Source organism: Ictalurus punctatus, chromosome 29, assembly GCF_001660625.3.
Source record: "Ictalurus punctatus breed USDA103 chromosome 29, Coco_2.0, whole genome shotgun sequence".
NCBI lineage: Eukaryota > Metazoa > Chordata > Actinopteri > Siluriformes > Ictaluridae > Ictalurus > Ictalurus punctatus.
This window is the reverse complement of record NC_030444.2, coordinates 15,751,192-15,775,137: the sequence shown is the minus strand read 5'-3', so window position 1 is coordinate 15,775,137 and position 23,946 is coordinate 15,751,192. Positions and strand designations below refer to the sequence as shown.

Genomic DNA, 23,946 nt, shown 5'->3' with positions numbered 1-23,946 from the left:
GTTACCCGCATCAGGGACAGTCATGTTTTATTTATTTATATATCTATTGATTTTGACTTTATTTACATATGTGACCTTGAAGTAATCCAGAAATAATCAGATTACATTACTTTCATATAGTTATACTTGGATTACGTTACTGTTTACATTTTTTATGAAGTAATTTGTAACTGTAAGGGAATAGATTTTTATAGTAACCTTCCCAACCCTGATGGTGTGAATCATTGTGATGGTAAATACATTTATTTAGAGAATTATTATTTATATTATTTATTTATAGAATTATTCATTGAAAGACTGTTTTGAATGCTATAAAGACACTGCGAAAAAAAGATGTTTATTCCATTCCAGATGTTTATTCCAGTTCCTAGTGTAAACCTAAACATAAAAAAAAACAAAAAACATATTGCATATTTGGTCTCCAGCCACCATCTAACTCTGAACAGTGTTCTGGAGTTCAGTAAAGGACCAACAGGCATGTTCAGCAGGAAGCACCAGGTGAAGACTGAAAGGAAGTTTATTTATTTATTTATTTATTTATTTATTTATTATTTAAAAATATATAATTTATTCTGTCATCTCCAACTTGCCAGTTCTCACCCATGCTCTGTTCTCTGTAGAGAGAGAGTAACTCCTCTTCCTCGTTCTGATCGTCCTCACACAGAAAGCAGAGCATTTTATGGATCTCGTTATGATTTCTGGACATTATGATTTGTTCCCACACACACAATGAATGCTTACACACAATAGCTGAGTACCAGATATAACTGTAAATGGACACATAAACAATTTTTTTGCACATATAGTGTGTGTGTGATTGAGATGTTTTTGATATGTTGCTTTTTTACGTATTTTTCACGTCTACTGCTGAAACTGAATTGCTGAACACAGGCCGAGCTGGACAATACTGAGCTGGACAATACTGAGCTGGACAATACTGAGCTGGACAATACTGAGTTATTTTCCAGTTTTCTGTCTTTGACCAGCAGGAGTTTGGGAAAGTTGGATTTTTCAGCAGGGGCCTACCTCCATTTTGGTGGTGGTGGTGGGGGGGGGGCTCATGTGAAGTAAACATGACCATTTGCCTGAATTCAGCTCAGATTTCCTGTAAATCACTGACTACACGGGAAGTTTGTCATTATAAGCGGCATGGAGACCAACAGGGAGCTCATTAGAGTTTCTCAGTAGACCAGCTGAGGCGTCTGTCTGTGGTCTTATCACTAAGACAATATAATTAACACACACACACACACACACCACACCCTGCTGTTTCATGGAGCTGAACAGTAGTCAGATAGGACAAGTGAGTTTAAAGAGATGTTGAAATTACTTTGGGATTTTAAAAAGATTAAATAGTTATCCTCCCTGATCTTTCTCTGTTAGATGCGGATAAAACTACATTACATCACTGAAGGAATAATAATTATTGAGTGTTGAAATCATTGGACAATGTCTTATGGGTCTGCAAACATATGTTCAAGAATAGATTCATCATGAATAAAAGCCGGAGTTAAGTCAGTATTTTGTAAGCAGATGCGACATTACTAGAGAGAATACAGTAGTGTGTGAAGACCGCAGCAACAGCGCCCTCTACTGTATGTGTGTGTGTGTGTGTGTGTGTGTGTGTGTACTAGCGAGTCTCGAGGACACACACACACACACAAACGCAAAGTTTTTGTAGTTTTTGTGCCACATGATTGTTTTGCTTGCAGCTTGTTAACAAATATAAATTTTCTGATACATATCCTGTGTAATAGAAATGTCTGGAAGTATAGAGATATGATATCTTTTGTATAACAGTCACAGGAGCTCCTCAGAAACTAGAATTTCAGCCCATGGCAAAGAATCCTTTGCAGTGAGATCATTTGGAAAATAATACTGTCTTGTACGTCTGATTCATTCTTTACATCATCACGTTCTGTCCCTTCTTTTATGGTGAACATCTGCACATTCACACGAAACCACATGAAAAGATCAAACATGTAATCATTACCCTGGTGATAAGACCTCATCCGATGCTCCATCCGTTATTACAGCCTTGTGTTACTTTTCAGGCAGATAATTGTGACTTGCTGTGAAAAGGCTAACTTAATTATATAAACTTAATTAAAGGCCTTTAATAATAGATCTGAGACAAAACTAAGAAGAGATTAGATGTGTATAATGAAGCTTGGTTACATTAAGGTTCACATTAAGGTTCAGTACTGAACACAAAAAAAACCAATGTCTTAGTCATATATCTGCACTGTGTACAGTAGATCAGTGAAACAGCACCTAGATACATTATGAAAGCACATGAAATTCTTTTTTTTTTTTTTTTTTGGGAACGAAATAAAAAAAACACCACGAGATGGCGCTATAACTTAATAACTTACAGATGCTACATACAGTACATACAGCGAGTTTTCATGAAGTGATGTACTCCAACAATAGCATGATGTTTTGACCATTAGAGAATACCAGTGTATAATCTACAGTCATTTACCTGAACCTGTCTGGAATTATGATCAGTTATAACATGTTCTCCATAATTAGGTTTAAATGTAATCTTTATTGACCAATAGTAATGCTGTGTTTGCTGGATGATTATAGTAATTACGCTGCTTTAATTACACTCCTCTGACCACTGACAAAACAACACCCTGTGGTACTGTTACAACACACTGTGTAACAAGAAAATAGACCAGACAAAACAGTATGGAAGCTTTACACTTCTCTGAGTGTTTAGCCCAGAGACTGAAAAAGGTAAAATGGCAGAGTGTGGGGAAAACAGTGAGCCAAAAACCACAGCACTGGTATATCCACACTTTTACTTGTTTGACATTTACTGGGGTTTTGTAGTCAGTTACTGCCCTCACTTTATCCTCGTTTGGTAGGATACTTTCTGAGATGATGCAGTACCCCTTCACTCCTGGAGAGTTCACTCTTGGCACGTTGCTAGTTTAGTAGACAGCCCTATGGACTTAAGCCAGGTGAGGATGTTTCTAAGGTTGAGGTGTTGTTCGAGCGTGGGCGAGGCCACCATGATGTCATCCAGATATATGGAACAAGACAGCTCCATCTGCAAGCTAAATAGCAGGCACAGACCATGGGTTTGTTTTTATTTTCCTCCAGGAATATTTTGGGTAACTCTGCCTGTACAACAGACACAGAATCATCTGGATCCAGTGTAGCATCAAATACTTGCCCATAAAGATCTCCAACATGACAGAGTGAGCTAATGAGCCGCTTCGGTTTAATTCCTTAATTAACATTAATTGAAGATGGACATTTTGTTTCCTCACTGATGTTTGATTTCTTACATATAAAACATACCATGAAGCTCTAAAAAATAAACACTTCATGCTCTGTTAGATATGTTTTGACTACTTTTAAATGTACATTGTGTAATTATATCTATAGGAGCGTATGCAATATTTTGTTAATATGTTTATATTTCACAGAGGGAAGGGACACAGTTTTGAGACCATGTTCAGAAATTGTACCGTAGTTCCTTTCTTTATTCGTTTTTCTATCTTCTTACGATTGTTTTCAATAAAGAAATGAAGTCTTTGAAACATGCGTCTACTGCGATTCTTCCGTGGAGGTAAAGGGTCACAACGATATCTCTGGGTGAGATGAAGACATAATACTAAATAAATCTGTCAGAAAGGCCCCACGCGTTTATTTTGCCTCACTTCACCACATAATCTAGATTCGCCCACGTGTAAGTTCACACTCGTATGATGTCGTTATTTTCTTGTATGATGTGATATTTTTTGCTGAGTGATGGAAGTCTTGAGGTATCTGACGCTACCAAAGGTTACTCCTATTAATAAACTTTTGGTTCACTTTTATTCGTCATGTCAGCAATAAATTCAGTGTCTGACTCTGTTTCCCAGATTGCACATCCGACTACAAACATGGCTGTCATGGACTCCAACTCCCAGGTCACATCCTAATGATCACCTGATTACTGACTGCACACACCTGGGCTCAATCACCACTCCACATTATATAAACACGCTCACGTAGACTTTGTGAAGTATTTCTTCAGCTCTTTTCTTGCCTGACATTCCAAGCCTTTGAGTCATGTTTACTATGTCTGGTTTTGACCCACATTTGTTTTCTAATTTTGTGATTATTGTCCTGTCCACTGAGTACGTGTTTGTACATCTCCTGACTCTGGATTCTGATCTTGAGATTGTGTTGTGGATTTGTTTGTGCATGCCAGTCTTTATTTTTAATAATAGCATTCACCACAACTGTTTCTTTGCAGATAAGATGCTTGAACCTGTTGTTCTTGCGGTTTATCTGGTTTTCCAGCGTGGAAGCGGCTTTCAGTAAATCACACCAGATCACAAACCTCTTTTCAAGTAGTGTTTCTGTCACAGCTCTAAAGGAAGTGGCGAGCAACCAGTGGGCAAACGTGTGAAAGAATTAAAAGAAGGTGTAAAAGATGCTGACAAGGTTCACCTTCGTATTTTCAGGTGTTTGAGGCTTGATTTAGAATGTTGTGTGTGACGTGTAGAGGATCTTCACCTCAGTGTGATGTAGTGCTACAGAGACTAAAGACGAAAAGACAAGTCCTCGTATATATATGTGTTTTAGAATTATTTGTAATAAAGAATGTATGTCCATGTGTCGTTACTTTTGCATGCACGCTCTCAGAAGAAAAGCAGCACAGAGTCTCGTGCAGCTCTCTGTCACTGCAACTCGTAATAGAAGCTGTGGCTGCTGTATGTAGGGCAGTACACTGGTGTGTATGAATGCGGTCTGCACTGTTTGTGTGTGAAAGTGTGTGTGGTGTGTGGACTGCTTCTTCTCACATTCATCAAACTTCAATTCTTTAAAAAGTTTAAAAGCAAAATACACCACTGAGGTGAAATTCATCTCTCAATTTCAATTTATTTAAAAAAAGAAAAATTTTATTCCTGGTGCATCATCATCATCATCATCATCATCATTATTATTATTATTATTACAAAACAAAGACAGTTTGGAATTAAAATTGTACACAAAGAAACAGCATCACAACATTTTCTTATTTACTGTGTTGCTCGGTAATGTGTTGCCATAACAACCAACCCCCAGCATCAGTTAAACAGTGTTAGATGAATATTTAACTCATTCTCATCTCCAGATGAACACACACACACAACTAACAAAGAAAGGCCTGACAGCACACACACTGAGTTGTTCACTAACAAAAGGCCGTTATCATGTGATCAGTAATTACAGACCAGCTGCTGTTCAGTTCCAACATCTGGTTTGTGGGGCATCTGGTCTTAATCCTGCATTAAACTTATTATAGAAGCTGAAAGGAGTCTGAGTTTAAAAAGGTTAGCGAGATCAGTGAGCTGGAAAGGATGTGTGACGTACAGACAGATAAATTACAATCAATTATTTATTTATATTATTTATTTATTTAAGGTCACAGATCAGCAGAGGACAATAAAAATAAACTGCAACATGAACCTTTATTGAACTGGACAGTTATTATAATGACGCATTTTGAAAGTTATTTCCAGTTTTAGAATAATACAGAATAAAACAAAACACACTGCACACATTCAGGGTCTTACTCACGTGATTGTTCAACAGGAAGCGTGAGTTTACAAAGAGGGTCTTACAGTAAGAAAGACAGGAAATGGAAAACCCCACAACCCAAAATATCAAACAAAAGTCATGCACGAACTCATACACATCATTACACCAGACTCTGTTTATAAAAGACTAAAACTTTCTACCAGACATGATGGAAATACGACACACTCCGAGATATAAATTTGAATCTGTACATTAAAATTCTGTATAAAACATGTACGAGACTTTGAAAATTTTTCTCAGATGCGTCTCTGCAATCAGTGAATTTAGACCTCATGAGTATACACGATCTGACCATCGAAACTTCCTGTTTACTCAGAAGGTCTGCTCACATGCCACTGAAAGATCCCCAAAGGCTGGGTTACGTCGTGGTTAAGTCGCTTGTTTTGCAGCTGAAGCTGAATGTGAAAGATCAGGTGCAAAACACTGTTTCAAATATATACAAGTAAACGTTTAGAATTTTAATTTAATCTAGAAACGATCATTTATATAACAATTTACAAGTTTGCTCTTGTGCGTTCCGGATTTGGTTGGCTGTAGATCATCAGGATTTAAACTGGTGGCACTCGGGAACTCTGTTTTTCATTCATACTCTGTTGTTAAAGCAATCTTCTGCTTTCAGCGTGTTCTGACTTGCTCTTCCTGACACTCTGTGGTTTCTGATGTGAAGTCTGAATGCCGTACACATTACAGTGCGGTAGATGAGATGAACTGATATTCTGCCTCAGATCCAGAACCTACATACTGTAGTAGATCCATTATGGAGTCTGAAGCTTGACCATGTGATTTTGTGCTATAAATCAATAACAAAGCAACTTTGTATGTAAGAAGCTCTCATTATAAGTGTCTCAGCATGATGTGTTGCATAAGAGTGTTTTGCTGAAGTACAAACTATCAGGAGCGAGTGTCATTCCCTACAGCTAAAATACTGTCTCTGTAAACAGCTCTGCACACCCACATGAGAAAACCAGTTTAGAGTGTTCCTCCTCTCCCGCCTTTTTACAACGACATTTAAATTCTGTTAAATCCAGTCCTTATCACTAGAAAACCCACATGAACGAGGTTTTCAGCTACTGATCATGCTTCCTGTCCGTGTACAATTATATTAGAGAATGTGAAATAGACCACTGTTGTCGTTTTTAATGCTGCTTTTGAGAATGAACAGACTATTTAAATATTTCTTGTTAGCAAATACAAAGTAGGATTAGAATCGTGTTAAACTGTGGGCGATATGGGGAAGCAGTGACAGACTAGAAAACCACATCACTACCCTCATTCAACTGCAAAAACTGGCCAGATGTGTTTGCTGAGCCATCAAGTGATGGTGTTACTCGACACGAAAAGGTTTTGTGTTAGTTTTTGTTTGAAGCGGTTATTTCCCTGTTTTATACAATGCTCATTATAATCTGTGGGGAGATCATGTGACTGATTTCTTAACTTCTAATATGAAAACAACAAGCCCAGACACACACTGAGGCTTAGAGTCAGAACAGAGTGTTAGTACAGGAGTATTACAAACTGAAAGTATGGGACTGATGATGGAAAACCATCTCTCGACATGTTCCAGCTTGCTGTTTGGGAAACAGGAAGCAGGTGAGAGGCAGCAGTCGTTGTCTGTAACTGACTCAGACATTAAACACAAACATCTGCTGGGAATTTCCTTTTTTTTGGACCATTTACAGACATGAAAACCTGACAGAGGTATAGCTAAACCTGTGAGTGTTTCTCTGTGGTATTAAATAAATCCCAAGGCATTAAGACAGAGAATATTACAGGGTGTGGTCATGCAGGAGACATTTGTTGATTTCAGGAGGGTCCGTGATAATCACACTCCCCTGAGGAGTCTACTGACTCTCAGATTATTCTCATTGTTTCTGTGTTCTTACTGACCAAACCATTACACCGTTAATATCTTCACATCTGTACAATGTCTAAATTCCAATCATTTCCATTTCTGTTTTAAAATCGTATCAAATAGCAGCTTTAATACTGACACGATAATTTACTGTCATTGGGTCTGTACACTGCTTCACTAATTTAACACAGATACACATTTAAACCTGATTCTCAGTTAAGGACAAACATCAAAGTGTTTCACATCAATAAGTGTTCAGAGTCCCCGCCTTTATAATGCATCTAGAACACACAAAACATTTAATGAACCATTAACAGAGAAAGGAAACGACAAAACAGTGACATTTGTCATAGTTAGTGCAGAGGTCTGTGGTTCAGTGTTCAGCTCTCCGTCTCACACACACACGCACACGCACGCACACACACACACACACACACACACACACACACACACACACACACGCACACACACACGCACAGTAAAGGAGAAGTGGTGATGGACGACCAGACTGCATCTATCATCAACTTTACATGTTTTTACACAGGACCTGTGAAGTTCTGAAACTACTCCTGAATTGATCGTTCTGTTCGTTCTACACAAAGTGTTAATGTCTTTGTTGAGAACCAATTCAGTTTCATTTTTATTTGTCTAAAACCTCATTACACTCATTTTAAAATGTCACATACAGTATGAAACAAAGCATGATCATAAATTACATAATCTGTTCTTTTTAATTAATTGTTTGCAGGCGTGAGCATGATATTTCTGGTTATAAGTACACACTGGAGTGAAATTGTAACGTCTACCTGAGGGTGTACAAACTTCTGAATGAATCAGGAATACACCCTGGATGGGGCACCAGGACTCCACATGGTTATGGATGATCCATTAGAGGGAAGTCGAGAACACTGTGTTAATCATAATATTGGAGCACAGGTACATGAAAAAATCACATGGAATTATGTAAAGCATTTCTCAAAGCTTATTCAAATCCACGGTAAACACGCATAACCAGTGTATTTTAAATGCAAATGACTTCTCAGCACCAGACTTTTGTTAAAATGTGCAGACGGGTTTATAATGTACAGACATTAGAGGGAAGGCGAGAACACTGTGTTAATCATAATATTGGAGCACAGGTACATGACACGGTTCTGAAACTGTAAAATAGAAACTAAATGGGTTTAGGATGAGAATATGAACTATTCAGATTGTTATTGCTACATGGCGATGGTTGGAGTTAGCAGAATTTGTTTATGGTCAGTAACACTGATGAACATGCGGGGGTCAGGCGTACAGCAGAGAATATAAACTACTGCATCTTTTATTCAGGACTGCTGTGTTTATACTGTACACAACAATGTTCAGCTGTAGGATATATGTTGGAGCTGGTATCTTTTGACATCTGGTAATAATTACAGGGTGATTAATGACAGTGTTTTTCAACATTCCTTTTTAAACGCCTCTACAACCCCATTTATATTCACTGTACAGTACAAATGTCAGAGACCACCATTTTGTTTTCAGTCAAATGACCATTCAATATTTATTGTTAATTATTTGTAGAGAAACAACATGGGAGAATGTACAGTACGTCAATTCCATTTTCATTCTAATAGACATACAGTAATTATTTGAACAGGTCAATATTAAAGTTCAGTTTTACAAATGAGATATTTAGAGAATTCATCCAGTTTTGCGTGATTTTCTGCTAAATACATTTTCCTATCATTATTGCTCATAAATCACACAAAGGTGCTGCATGACTGCTGTTAAATAAGTTCTGTATGAATTTAAATGTTAGAGACCCCCAATAAATACATCTGAGAGAGCTATTTTATATGTAAATAAATGTGCAGATCCACAGAGCTGAAAGGAAACCCTGTGTGAGCCTGTACTGAACACGCTGAGGCAGGAGTTAGCATTTCCACAGGATGTACCAGTTCGCTAAGCTAACAGTGTGAGGAAGGTTGTGTTTCACAGCTCCATAAATCCGGCTAAAATACACAATAAATCACTGCTTTGTGCACTGGATTCTTCACTGACACTGATGTTCAGGAACACGGGGAAATGTTGGGCTGAGAAACACGATGGATTATGAAAATGATGGATATTTTCTCAGGAAACAGGATTCTCTGGACTTTGCTTTTCTTGCTGTGCTGTAAGTTTACACTTTTCCTTCACTTCAGGAGAAACTAACTGTAAATATGAAGAGTTTCTATAAAATAAGTTGATCCTGAAGAGAGTAAAACTAGATGTGGAACTCAGGTGTAATACTGTGTGTGTTGGATGAAGGAGTTTTCCTCAGTGTTAATCTGAACAGTGATACAGCAGTTTAGAGCTGTGTGTTAATGAATCCTCTGAAAAGATCAGCTTTCACACAACTCTGACTTTTCACACAAATACAACAGTCTCTTAGTTTATTTCCTTTTATTAAACTCTCACAAATAAACACTAAACAGTACTTTTCATTGTCTCTGGGGATCTTCTCTCTACAGTACATCTGTTATTCCTATAGCTTCTATCTCTTCTGTTATTCTGTGAATGTGAATTTTATCCTAAAATTTATTTTAAGAACACAGTTAACTTAAGGACCATTCATGTACCTTAATTTTTAGAGGCAGAGATTAAATGTACAGAAGGTGTACTGGACAAATCTGTACATTTTATTTAAATATATCCCAATTTCTCCAAAGTTATTTACATATACACTCACTGTCCACTTTATTAGGAACACCAGTACACCTGGATATTTATGCAGTTTTCTAATCAGCTAATAATGCAGATACAGGTGAAGAACTTCAATTAATGTTCACATCAAACATCAGAATGGACAAAAGGTTTGATCTCTGTGACTTTAACCGTGGCATGGTTGTGGTTGTTGGTACCAGTTGAGCTGGTTTGAGTATTTCAGAAAGTTCTGATCTCCTGGGATTTTCACACACAACAGTCTCTAGAGTTTATACAGAATGGTGCGAAAAACAAAAAAACATCCCGTGTTGTGGAGGACTGCAGGCTGAAACACCTTGTTGATGAGAGAGATCAGAGGAGAATAACCAGACTGGTCTGATCTGACAGTTTCTGAAATATTCAACCCAGCCCTTCTGGTACAACTTGACTTATCTGCATGAATTTACAGCACACAAAAACATTCTATACAATTGTGTGCTTCAGACATTGGGGCAACAGTTAGAGGAAAAAACACACATGGGTGTGATGGTCAGGTGTCCACATGCTTTTGGACATGTAATGTGTCAGATTTGCAGAAGTATGTTATTTTTGTAGTTGAAAACAGCATTAATCTGGAGCACGGTATAGTTTTAATGGACTGTGTGTGATTATGATTGTGAGTGAAATGATTAATCTGAAGCTGAAGCTGTGCTGCAGGTTTACTGTGTGCAGCTGGAGACGAGACGGTCACACTGCAGGAAGTGGAAGGAACCACTATAACTCTCCATACTGGGATAACTGGAATTCAGAGTGATGCTCAGATCCTGTGGTCCTATGGACATGAGAAAGCAGAGGAAAAGATATTGAACAGTCAGGTGTTTAAAGGAGAAGCTGTTACAGAAATCAGTGAGAGATTTAAAGAGCGACTGCAGCTGGACAGAATCAGTGGAGCTTTAACCATCAGGAACATCAGCAGAAACCATTCTGGAGTTTATTTATTACAGGTCATCACTGGACGCATCTCATCTAGGACTTTCAGTGTCAGTGTTTATGGTGAGTAAAAGTGTTTCATGTCTCCTTCCTGTCCATGTTCAGTCTCATAACTTCACCAATACTATAATGGCCAATCAGAGTTTAGTTAAACTGCATAATTTACATATTAATCTGCCCTGAAATTTTTTTAAAAATAGTTTAAATGTATAGACTAGTGTTCAAATAATGTAAAACATCTGGAAAATGAGACTAGGGATAAAACATCCTGAAATTATTATCCACTGAGATTTGGATTAAATGAACCTCAGCCATGGTTTTAAACCTAACCAGTGACTGTCTCTAACAGTGAACAACTCTGCAGACTTCAGCTGTAATATTTCAGTAAAATGTGTGATATAATAATAATTTGCTAAGAATGGTTTGTGTCAGTGTGTGTCTCCTTTTGAACTGTCAATGAGGGATTATATCACACACAGCACTGTCGAGATCTGGATTGTGATTGGTCAGAAGGTGTTGATTAATTCTCTATAACAGCAGCTCTGACAGTAGCGCAGCTAAACATCACAGGTTTATATTTATGCACTCACTCTAATTCGTTATCGTTTCTATAGTAACGGCTCATTCACATGCGGAATGACAGGAATTTACGCTTTGCAGTTTCTTGATAACATGACAAACTGTGTTTATTTGTCTAATTAAATTGATGAGAAGGAAAAAGAGAGGCTGATGAGGGAATGTGTAATGTGCGGTGGTAGAATTAACAGGCTTTGCAGAGGAAGAGAAACTATTAAAGTGAAACACAGAACAGGTGAACACATTAGGGGAGCCAACCTATGAAAAGACTTCTAAATCTGTTGTCTCTAATCTTTTCTGGTTTAATCCGTGTTTCTGTTTCTTAGCTCCAGTATCGACTCCAGTAATAATAAAAAGAGAAAGTCGAAGTGTGGTTTCCACAGAGCCGTGTTCCCCCCTGTGCACTGTGGAGAATGGAGAAGATGTGAAGTTATCCTGGTACAGAGAGAACGAGAGAATCTCCATCACCAATAACACAGATCTCAGTGTTCCCCTCAATCTCCCACTTCAAATACAACACCATGATAATAACACCAACACTTATATCTGTGTGTCTGCAAACCCTGTCAGTAATAAATCATCTTCTCTCAACATCACACAGCTCTGTGATCATCTACACCATCATCTCTCAGGTACGTCAGCACATGTTACAGGCCACAATGGAGTATTAGTCAAGTGCCAGCATCATGTTACAGGTTTCTCATGGATTTTCACTAACAGACCTAAATATTATCATGTATTGTATTATCATCAAGTATTGTGTTATGATATTTTCTCACATCACACAGCTCTAGTCTTATGTTTGTGTTAAATGGAGAAAATTCCACATTTTCTTACATTTTTAAAAATATCATAATTTTCACAGAACAAACTGAACGTTCCCACATACTGCTTCCTGTCCTGATACCTGCTGGAGTTGTAGTGCTATTAATATTAGTATTGCTGTATATCTGGAGAAAAAAGGAAAAGCAACAAGGCAAGTAATACATCTTTCTGATCTTGGGATTTGTGTAGTCTTTGTTTAGTAGAATTAATTTTTGTCTTTAGGTGTAATAGAATTAATCTGATTTTTTAAAATCTTTAGTTTCTGAAAGAACTGAAGACTTGATGTATTCTGATGTGAAAATCATCACAGAAAGATTTAACAAGGTAAATATTTAAATAAAACTGAAAATGATGATGATGTGATATTCAGTAGAGGTTTTAGTATAAAAATCAGGTTTGTTCCACAGGAGTGATAAAGTCTCGCCCTGATTCAGATACTGAAATATACTGCTGTGTCTTACAGGAAGAAAAACCCAGAACGACGCGTGGTGAAGAGAATCAGACTGTGGTGTATTCAGAGGTGATGAGATCCACATAACTGAATATATCAATGTATAATTTTTTACTATATTGTTATTAGAAACATTATTATTATTATGTTGTTGTACATAATTGTTCACTGTTGTGTTACCTAAACCATTATGTTAGTTTTTTATGACAGTATTTGGTAATGTATAGCAATATTTCAGATTATGGGATTTGATGGGATTACAGGAAGTAGATTTCAGAGCCTGTTCAGAGTCGATCTCCTGACTGAACTATTTCTGCTGGTTAAATTTCTGTTTGTCTCGTCACGCCACTAACGTATTTTCAAACAGATTAATCCCATTGAACTGAGCTGTGCTGAGAAATCCTGTAGGGGTTAGGACGTGTCTTCAGGCACTAGTGTTTAATATCAGTTTAATATTTGCATTTGCTCCTGTATAATCCTGAATATCAACAGAACAAAAACAAGCATCACAAACGACAAGCTCATCAAAAAATCTCTAGAGTATTTACTGGAACACATGAGTTTATTTTAAGCGAATGAGCAGCTTCAGTTTTGCAGCTGCTTCTCAGTGTTTACGCTTCTCACATTACAACTGTATTGTTCAGATCAGATACAGGATACACAGCTCTGTGTTAGAGGTGTGTGTGGGAGTGGATCTCTCTCACCATCCCAGAATTCAGACTCCGTCTACTCGCACTGACCAGCAAAACCAGTAGAATGAGAATAATGAACACACTGAACAATAAAGACTTTAACCCTGAAAACAATACACCAGACTGTTAAAGCTCCAGACTGAGAGAGAGACAGATCTAGAAGACGGTGTTAAAGGTGTTAGTCCGTGTTGTTTATTTGCTCATCAAATTAACTCGTTCCTGAAAAACCTGATAATCTGATCTTCTTCCTGGAACACGGCTCGTTCTGGCTTAGTGTGATAGCAGTCATAGCAGTAAGAGACAGAAGGTTCAGAGAGCTTGTATTATATGTAAGAGAGAGTGCAGTGTTGTTTTTTTTACTTTGTTTTTTAAATAAAAATGTAAATGTGTAAATTCCCCTTTTGTTATTTTTGCTTTATGTGCACAATTTGGGATTGAATAATTAAATTAAACATTCAGTTTGAAACATGATGGTGCTAAACCAGTCAGGCTGTAAAGTTCTTCTCATTAAATGACAATAAGTCCATTATAGTTTATTTCACACACAGCAGGCGTGATCAGTTCATCATTACTGTAGTTTGTTCATTTTACACACAGAGATCTGTCCTTCTCTGTTTTTAATGGGCATTGTCCTTGAATTAAAGTATAAATGATGTCCATTACACATAACACTGCCCCCTGCTGTTCATATACACTATTGTGCAAAAGTCTACACACCCTTAATCATTTTTATACGAAAGTAATCTTAGCTGTTTATTTGATGTTTTTGGCATTAACGTGGGAGTAGAAAAGAGAAACAACTAACTTCCAAACTTTCATTTTAAAAAAACATTAAATCTTGCAGAACAAGAAAATGTTTCTAGAAGTGCTCAGTATTGGAGTACATTTCAGATAAACCCATAATGGAGGCTGTTCTGGTTTCAGAAACATGAGCAAAGTGGCCAGAAGGACCGTGCTAGGTTCTCCAAGATGCAGAAAAACACTTACAGCTGGTTTCTGTATAAAACACTGAACCTGATAACAACACTGAACCTGAGAGAGGTTTAGGCTAAAAGCCAAAGTTACAACAAACATTGACTTAGTTTATTATTGTTTAGTGTAAATAAGATCATTTACTGGCCTAGAAACACTTCATTTCATCCACTGTGAAGACTTTTACAAACTATTATACTTCAGTGAAAAATTATAAATTAGAAACCTCAATTCTGATCCTTTAAAACAGGGGTGTCAAACTCATTTTAGTTCAGGAGCCACATACAGCCTAATTAGATGTCAAGTGGGCCGGGCCAGTAAAATCATAGCGTAATTACCTATAAATAACAATAAATCCATGTTTTTCCCTTTGTTTTCATGCAAAGAAGTACAAGTACATTAGGAAAATCTTCATATTTAATTAAATATCCTTTTACAAAACATATCATGAACAACCTCAGATTTCTTAAGACAAACGTGCAATTTATTTCTGATTGCCATTTACATGTGTGCATTACAACTGCTCACAGTGTCATAACAAACAGCAGAAGGCGCATTGCTGCCATCTGCTGTTCGGTCTGAGTTTTTCGGTCCAGAGTCTTCTACTCTGACTAAAACAGTGCGCCCCTAGCGGATAATTTAGGAATAGCATTTTATTAAAAAATTCTTGTACATGTCCTTTATGCTTTTTTTCACTTTCAAAATTCATCCTGCGGGCAGGATTGAACCCCCTAGCGGGCCGTGCGTCTGACACCCCTGCTTTAAAACAATCAGACAACAACATCCCTGTTCTTTTACTGTCACCTGTATAAGTATTTCTTATATTTCTTAAGTAATTATATATATATTTTAACAAACCATAAGCCAGGAACTCCCAGAGCTTTTAATAGGATCTACCGCTGATATTTTCTACAACATTTTCCCATCACTTACACTTTAACTTTTCCTTTCACATATCAGTTAAATCAGAAAAATGAAATAATTTCTCATGTCCTTTATAAAGATATTAATATTTACTAGTTTTGTGCTTTAATCATAGAATCATAAAGGGATGTGATAAAGTCTCATGAGTTTTTTCCAGTATTTATGTATTTATGTTATGAATTATTTATAAATGAGAATTGTAATCTTTGACAAATTGCTGTGGTATAAGAGGAATAACACACACGTGCTGTTTTAGGAAATTAACCAAAATTGGGATGGTAACACACACACACACACACACACACACACAAACACACAGTGTTTATGATGTTTACTATTATACTTAAGCTTACAGTTTTAATCTGTTCTATTTAATCCGTGTTTCTGTTTCTTAGCTCCAGTATCGACTCCAGTAATAATAAAAAGAGGAAATCGAAGTGTGGTTTCCACAGAGGCGTGTTCCCCCCTGTGCACTGTGGAGAATGGAGAAGATGTGACGTTATCCTGGTACAGAGAGAACGAGAGAATCTCCATCACCAATAACACAGATCTCAGTGTTCCCCTCAATCTCCCACTTCAAATACAACACCATGACATTAACACCAACACTTATATCTGTGTGTCTGCAAACCCTGTCAGTAATAAATCATCTTCTCTCAACATCACACAGCTCTGTGATCATCTCTCAGGTACGTCAGAGAGTCTACACTATCATCACTTTGAACAGAACAGAATAATGAATATTCATGAAGGAGTGAGACAGGTGACTGAAGATTAAGATATAAAATGAAATCATTATTGACGGTGTGTCAGTCTGGTTGGTTAAAGAAAAGTCCGTAGTTTAAATGTTTCTGTGTGAAAGTCTCAGTGAGATTTGTTCAGTGAACACATCATCATTCAGTGGAGTCAATATCAATAATACCGTGGAAAAGTGCAGCGAGGTTTCATATTTCACCGACTGCAATGGAATATTTATCACGTGCTAGCATCATGTTACAGGTTTCTGACGGATCTGAGGGAAGATGTGTGATGTAGGGCTGGGTGATATGACCATATAATATCGCTATTGTGATCAATTATACCACAGCACACTTTTCTGAGATATTGCTGAGTATCACAAAATCTTTTTATGAAATTTCTCTACTTTCTTTTCTAACAATTACATTTACACAATAGATATGAAATAAATATAACAGTCTTTTTTTATGTTTTGTTTTACTGCTGCTTCTGTTTTGCTGTCAGTTTGTATTTTGTATCTTCGAGTATCAAGATATGATATTTTGGTCGTATCACCCTGCCTTAGTCTTATATCTGTGTCATATAGAGAAAATAATTTATGAATATATTATAATCTTTACAGGACAAACTGATCGTTCCCGTTCACTGCTACCTGTCCTGATATCTGCTGGAGGTTTTGTGTTATTAATAATATGTGTAACGTTGTGGATTTGGCTGAAAAAGAAAAAGCAGCAAGGTAAGTAATGCATCTTTCTGTTCCTGTGTTTAGTTTTTACATTCGGCAGGTTTCATGAAATTGAATCTGATCTGTGTGTCTTTAGTTTCTGAGAAACCTGAAGTGACTTACGCTGATGTGAATGTTACAGCTCACAGTGCAGAGAGAGTTAAAGAGGTAAACATCGAAATACAACTTCTGAAAATGATGATGATGTGAAATTCAGTAGAGGTTTTAGTATAAAAATCAGGTTTGTTCCACAGGAGTGATAAAGTCTCGCCTGATTCAGATACTGAAATATACTGCTGTGTCTTACAGGAAGAAAAACCCGGAATAACGCAGGTTGAAGCGGAGACTGATCCAGTGGTGTATGCAGATGTGAGGAGATAAGTCAACATCTGTATATCCTTTTTATTATTTTAATGAGTTTTTATTTTTTAATTGAACATACTTCTGTTCACAATTGGTCATAAATGTTCAGTGTTTGTGTCACATAAACCATTTACACATTTACAGTGTGTACATCCTGTACAGTAAGCGTTAAAGTGTGAACTTGGTAATGTTTGATATTATTTAGAGATCATTTCAGTATAGAGTTTGATGGGATTATAGGAAGTAGATTTCAGAGTCTATTAACTGAGTTCTGTCTGAATTAATATTCCTGCTTGTGTTTGTCTCGTCATAAACATATTTATAAACTGATTAATTCCTGAGAAATCCTGCAGGGGTTAGGGCGTGGCTTCAGGCATCAGTGTGTAATATTTGAATATTTGCATGCTCTGACTAGCAACATTAAAGTTAGCAAAGACCCAAGTGTCAGAAAGTTCAGGTAAAAAATGAGCTTCAGCGAATCAGCTTTCAGTGTTTACGCTCCTCACATTACAGCCGTATTGTTCAGATCAGATATCAGACATCAGATCAGATACAGGATACACAGCTCTGTGTTAGACGTGTGTGTGGGACTGATTTCTCAATCCAACCCCCACCAGCTCCTGAAGGAATTCTGACTAAACCCCACCCATAACACCAGACTGTTAAAGCTCCAGACTGAGAGAGACAGATCTAGAAGACGGTGTTAAAGGTGTTAGTCCGTGTTGTTTATTTGCTCATCAAATTAACTCATTCCTGAAAAACCTGATAATCTGGTCTTCTTCCTGGAACACGGCTCGTTCTGGCTGAGTGTCGCTCTAACAAACACAACGTCACAGCAGTCAGGACAGAAAATATAAGATGTAGGAGAGACGTTTGCCGAGTTTATTTTTATTATTATTTTTATTAAAATAAAACTGTAAATATGTAAATTCCCCTTTTGTTATTTTGGCTTTATGGCTATTAAAACGCTGAGCTTCTGCACAATTTGGGGATTTTTAGTTACATCACATTTTTAATTAAAAACAAATTAATGCTAAACTTATAAAATTTAAAGGCTGTAAAGTTTTTCTCATTAAATGACTAAGTCCATTATCGTTTATTTCAGTGATCACACACACACACACACACACACACACAAATCTGTCCTTCCCTGTTTTTAATGGGCGTTGTCCTTGAATTAAATAATAAATGTCTATTACACACAACACTGCCCCCTGCTGTTCATAAACAGTACTGTGCAAAAGTCTACACACACTTCATTTTTTTTTAATAAATGAAGAGATGTTTATTTGATTTTTTTGTCATTAATGTGTGAGTAGAAAATTAATACAACTAGGTTTTATTACTTATACAAGTAGTTACATTTTATTTGAAAAGTTACAGAGACGAATGTTCTAGAAGTGCTCAGTAATAGAGGACATTTCAGATAAACCCGTAATGAGTCTGTTCTGGTTTTACTGCAGAACCAAAGTGAGAACCAAATATTCAGAAGAACTGTGTGAGGTTCTCCAAGATGCAGAAAACCTGAACCTGAGAGAACTGATACAGGTTTAAAGGCTTCATAACAAATACTGATTTACTTTATTAATGTTTACTGATATTTATAGTTTATTTATTTTATATATAGAAACATTTATTATATTTGAGGGCTTTTACACAGTACTGTACAATCTATTCTGTTACAGTGATAAAAGATAAATAAGAAATATCAATTCTGATCCTTTAAAACAATCAGACAACAACATCCATGTTCCTCTACTGTCGCCTGTATAAGTATTTCTTTATATAAATTATTTTTACCAAACCAAAAGCCAGGAACTAATCTCCCAGAGCTTTTAATAGGATCTACAGCTGATATTTCCTACAACAGTTTCCCATCACTTACACTTTAACTTTTCCTTTCTTCATATCAGTTAAATCAGAAAAACTAAATCATTTCTCATGTCCTTTATAAAAGATATTAATATTTACTAGTTTTGTGCTTTGATCATAGAATCATAAAGGGATGTGATGAAGTCTCAGGAGTTTTTTTTCCAGTATATAATTATCTCTAAAGTCACACTGTATCTATCAACTGTGTGATTATAAATCAATTTTACACCAACACACTTATTTATTTTATTATTTATGCCCAAATCATTCTCAGTTGTTAGCTATATTGATAAAACTGTAAAGTAACATGTTAGAACTCAAACTCCACTATAGCTTTATAATATTTATTATAATCAGGTATTACACATGTATATTATTATCAGCATTTTCCATTTCATCTCTGTACATTTAAATAAAGCATTAAACAGTAAAGAAGGTGAATAAAGTGATTATTTCCTGTGAGGAGAGAAAGTTGATGAAAACAGTTTCTCCTACCGTAAAGAGCTCAGTAAAGCCTCCAGGTCAGAGGACGACGATGTCCTTTTGAATCACATCCATGTGAGGACACCGCTGTGTAAATGGTCAACAATTAGCATTGTTCAGTAGCAGAAAATCAGGTTTCAGGAATGTTTTAAGTGGTTTATCAACATTACTTTCATTCTTTTGCTGTACTGAGACAATGCTCTGACCTTCACGAGCCGCACGCCTGCGCTTTCAAAATGGTGGGAATGAAGGAAGCGAACGGCTTTTATTTCCCCTCTATACACAGGGCGGCGTGAACCCCGTGACGAAGACGTGACGAGGACGTGATGAGGACACTGGCGCTTTCCAGCTTATTTACATGCACGAATCCAAACCCTTTACACACTGAACACATAGACATTAACGATGGTGAAGCACAGAGTCCTACCTGTCTAGAACCTTCCAGCAGGTACATGACTTCTCTTTCAGAAACCTGAGTGTAAAACCAGGAAGATGATTCAGCACATCACACAGGAACATGCTGGACATCTAATGGACTTGTTCCAGTTACAGATATTCTCACTGTAAAGATGGATTTCAGGTTTAAAAAGTTCCTCATGTGTTTATTTATTTTGTGTTAAAACTAGAGCAGTGTGACAGACAGCCCTGATCTCAGAACAGATGAGGGAAGGTCACGGTCCTGCTGATATTTCCATAAGTTTGCTTAGTGGATCAGGTGAGGGATAAAACTGCGTTCAGTAGAAAACAATGGTGTATTCACTTCTCCTTTCTCTCATTTAACACATTCATCACTGAGGGAGTTTTATATCACTTACAGCTTTCATAATTATCTTTAATATGATAAAGTTTTACTTTCAGAAAGTTTTATTTATGACCTTTATTTGGAAGAGCGAGTGTAGACCGGTGCAGTAGATACACATCACTACAACCATTTAAAGAAATGTCTTTTAAAATTTCCCTCTTTTATTGCCTTAAAGTCCAAAAAGAGTTCAGGCTTAAGTTTAAGATTTTATTTTTTTTAAGCAAACAAAATGTTTACACTTTGCGGTTCTGCAGTAACATGACAAGGTGTGTTTTTTGTCGTTATAACTTTTTGTGGACATTGCACAACATTAAATGTAATTATACACATAAAAAAGCATGAAATGGTGGAATAAGACACTTAGGGACGTGCTGATGTTGGAAATTAATAAACTTCATTGTGGTATCAGTAACTCAGCTTCATCACTGATTATTTTACTTACTTACTTACTGATACAACTGAACAGTTGAGGGTTAAGAGCTCTGCTCAAGGGACCAGCAGTGGCAGCGTGGTAATGTTGGGATTTGAACTCACAACCTTCTGATGAGTAACCCAGTGCCTGAGCTACTATATTATACCAGGTGGTTGCTATGGTGTTCTAGGTGGTAGTCCAGATGGATGTTATAGTATTCCAGGTGGTTGCTAGGTGGTTGCTATTTTATCTTAAGTGGTGCTAGTTCATTGCCAGGTGGTTGCTGTGGTATTGCACATGGTTGCTAGGTTGTTGCTATATTTTCTGAGGTGGTTGCAAGGGTGTTGCTAGGTGCTCGGGCCATATCAGTGTTACCCTCAGTCATAAGTCTTTATCTCTCTGTGGAATACCTGCCTCAGCTTTCATAGCATAGAGTGGGTGAAGGGGAACCAGTGACTGAGCATAAATATTAAATAATTTATTTGTAGAATAATCTAAAACTTTCTGAGTGTTCTTCTTATAGCACAATCCTCCACAACCAGTTCATGGTGTTCTTTGTGCTGTTTCCACCTTGTGGTCAAAATTTGTATTGCACATAAAATGGTGTTGAAGTGACGTCGCCATAGACAGACTGGATTACAAAAACACTCAGTGCTGATGGATGACTGTATGTTGTCGAATCTCAGTTCCTTATTACAGGGTTACCTTAAAAATTAACTAGACATAAGCCTATAGCATAAGTTCAGTGTGATAGCCTCCTCATTTCATTCTGTTTGAGGCTTTGTAGTTATTAATGTCGTCCTGCTCCATCAGTATCTATGGTCACGAGCAGCTGCTGGTTTCTCTGAAGCTAGAATTTCAGTCCATGGCAAACAATCCTTTGAAGTGAGATCATTTGGACAATAATACTGTTTTGTACGTCTGATTCATTCTTTACATCATCACGGCCTGTCCCTTGTATTCTGCACATTCACAAGAAACCACATGGAGTCTTTACCTGGTGATAACACCTCATCACACGCTTCACCCTTCATTAAAACCAGCAACCTCGTGTTACTTTTTCCTCAAGAGTTTCAGGCAGATGATTGTGATTTGCTCTGAAACGTGACAGTTTTTCTCTCAGTAAAATCCTTTAATAATAAATCTGTAGTGATGATAATGACATTAATGTAGCTGTAAAGTGAAAAGTTTAAAGTGTAAAGTGAAAGACAAAAGAAAGAAGAGATTGGATGTGTATGAAATTCTAATTTCTTATGATAGTTATTATCTTCACTATTATTGCATAATTATAAAAAGTGGTAAAAGTGGTAAAGAGGCCATTTCACATTTTTCGTATTCTTGACTTAACCGCCTGCACTTCACCTAATAGGCCTGTAGGTGGCACTTGGACTTCATTTAACCAACGATGGAAGTTTCATTAAATAGTAAATCAATACAAGATCACAATAGAACAATAGAAACGATACTTGCCGTCTTTTTTATTTTATTTTTTAACCATTTCACCTTTGTTTAAAAAACAAACAAACCTGAAAACAGACAGACTACGTAGTTTTCAACCGATGTATGAATTAAACCGGGAAATTTCCGCTCTGCTCCACACTGTCCAATGAAATTTGAGCTTGTTGTGCCACGTCACGAGTGGTTGGTGTATACATGACAAAAGGGCATCGATTATGAATTATGTAATATTTTAAAACATGCAACATGTAGAGCAATCATAAGTGGCTCGCGAGCCGTAGGTTCCCCAGATGAACCTGATAAAAATAAAAAGAAACTAAATGCAGTGTCATTTAAAGGCCACTAGGTGTCCTTACTGACAGACTGTGAGTTTTTCATCGTGTGAATCATTGTGAGTTTCTGCAGCTTTACTTCAGCGGTAAATACATTTATTTAGAGAATTATTAAGCAGTATTTGACTGTTTCTTCTTTTTCTTCAGTTAGTTATACATATTCTTACAAATATCCTCCTGTAGCTCTGGGACTGAGTTCTCTGTTGTGTTAGCGCTCAGCACTAGTGTGTAGTTCCCAGCATGCTTTGCGTCATCATGTGCTTGGGCAGTGTTGTGGTTATTTGTGGTCTGTGTATCGTGAGAATCATCAGTATGAAGTTTTTCTTTAGTCATAAGTTTTATTTTTGTTGAAGTGTTTTTTCTAACACTGTGTGCTGTGAGTCTGTTGAAGTTCTCACCTTTTAAGAACTTGGCTTTACGCATGTGTTCATCTTATTAGAACCGCTCCAAATGACCTCCAGCAATAGCATGATGTTTTGACCATTAGAGAATACCAGTGTATAATCTACAGTCATTTACCTGAACCTGTCTGGAATTATGATCAGTTATAACATGTTCTCCATAATTAGGTTTAAATGTAATCTTTATTGACCAATAGTAATGCTGTGTTTGCTGGATGATTATAGTAATTACACTGCTTTAATTACACTCCTCTGACAAAACAACACCCTGTGGTACTGTTACAACACACTGTGTAACAAGAAAATAGACCAGACAAATGGTCACCATGGAAACGGGTTCATTTTGATCGTACTGAAAAATCCACCCTGAGTTACATTCCCCTCCGAAAGTATCGGAACAGCAAAGCCACATCTTTTTTTTTTTTGCTATATATTGAAGACATTTGGGTTTGAGATCAGAAGATGGATATGAGACGACAGATCAGGATTTCAGCTTTCATTTCCTCATATATACATCTAGATGTGTTAAACAACTTAGAACATGGCATCTTTTGTTTGAACCCAGCCATTTTTTCAAGTGATCAAAAATATTGGAACATATGACTGATAGGTGTTTGTTGCCCAGGTGTATCCTGTTAAACTAATTGTTTAAAGAATTAATAGCACTGAAAGTGTACACTTGGTTTGAGCCCTAGTTTTCCAACATGAAAACCAGAGAGCCGTATATGGGAGAAAAACCAGCTAATTTTAAGCTGAGAAAAGAGGGAGAGTCTATCAAAGCCATTACAGATGCATTGGGCATAGCCAGTACAACAATTTG

The 23,946-nt window shown here is 36.8% G+C and overlaps 1 protein-coding gene and 2 long non-coding RNA genes across 8 annotated transcripts in view; 2 read left to right on the top strand and 1 right to left on the bottom strand.

Moving 5' to 3' along the window:
• Nucleotides 1-6,657: 6,657 nt before the first annotated feature.
• Nucleotides 6,658-19,969, bottom strand: LOC108260530 (uncharacterized). 3 transcript variants are annotated; one of them, XR_006981429.2, is made up of 4 exons: nucleotides 19,734-19,969; nucleotides 14,844-14,955; nucleotides 8,248-10,935; nucleotides 6,658-7,722 (listed from the first exon to the last, which is right to left on the bottom strand). It is a non-coding gene; the product is annotated as an uncharacterized LOC108260530 (long non-coding RNA). The 3 variants fall into 3 exon arrangements; XR_008393802.1 differs by lacking the exon at nucleotides 14,844-14,955 and having other exon boundaries at nucleotides 8,248-10,943; XR_008393803.1 differs by lacking the exon at nucleotides 14,844-14,955.
• Nucleotides 9,466-23,946, top strand: part of LOC108260518 (natural killer cell receptor 2B4) — a 49,948-nt gene continuing 35,467 nt past the window's right edge. Inside the window, exons 1-7 of one of the 4 annotated variants that reach the window (XM_017460885.3) lie at nucleotides 9,466-9,602; nucleotides 10,829-11,164; nucleotides 12,004-12,309; nucleotides 12,543-12,653; nucleotides 12,762-12,826; nucleotides 12,966-13,022; nucleotides 20,008-20,935. In XM_017460885.3, the coding sequence (XP_017316374.1) occupies nucleotides 9,539-9,602; nucleotides 10,829-11,164; nucleotides 12,004-12,309; nucleotides 12,543-12,653; nucleotides 12,762-12,826; nucleotides 12,966-13,022; nucleotides 20,008-20,037 (969 nt within the window). In that variant the 5' untranslated portion in view covers nucleotides 9,466-9,538 and the 3' untranslated portion in view covers nucleotides 20,038-20,935. Of the gene's footprint in view, nucleotides 9,603-10,828; nucleotides 11,165-12,003; nucleotides 12,310-12,542; nucleotides 12,654-12,761; nucleotides 12,827-12,909; nucleotides 12,939-12,965; nucleotides 13,023-15,936; nucleotides 16,232-20,007; nucleotides 20,936-23,946 lie in introns of those variants that run through there. The other 3 variants (XM_017460886.3, XM_053677620.1, XM_017460889.3) reach the window with 3 other exon arrangements.
• On the top strand, nucleotides 16,944-17,172 carry LOC124626565 (uncharacterized). The gene is made up of 2 exons (XR_006981431.1): nucleotides 16,944-17,015; nucleotides 17,101-17,172. It is a non-coding gene; the product is annotated as an uncharacterized LOC124626565 (long non-coding RNA).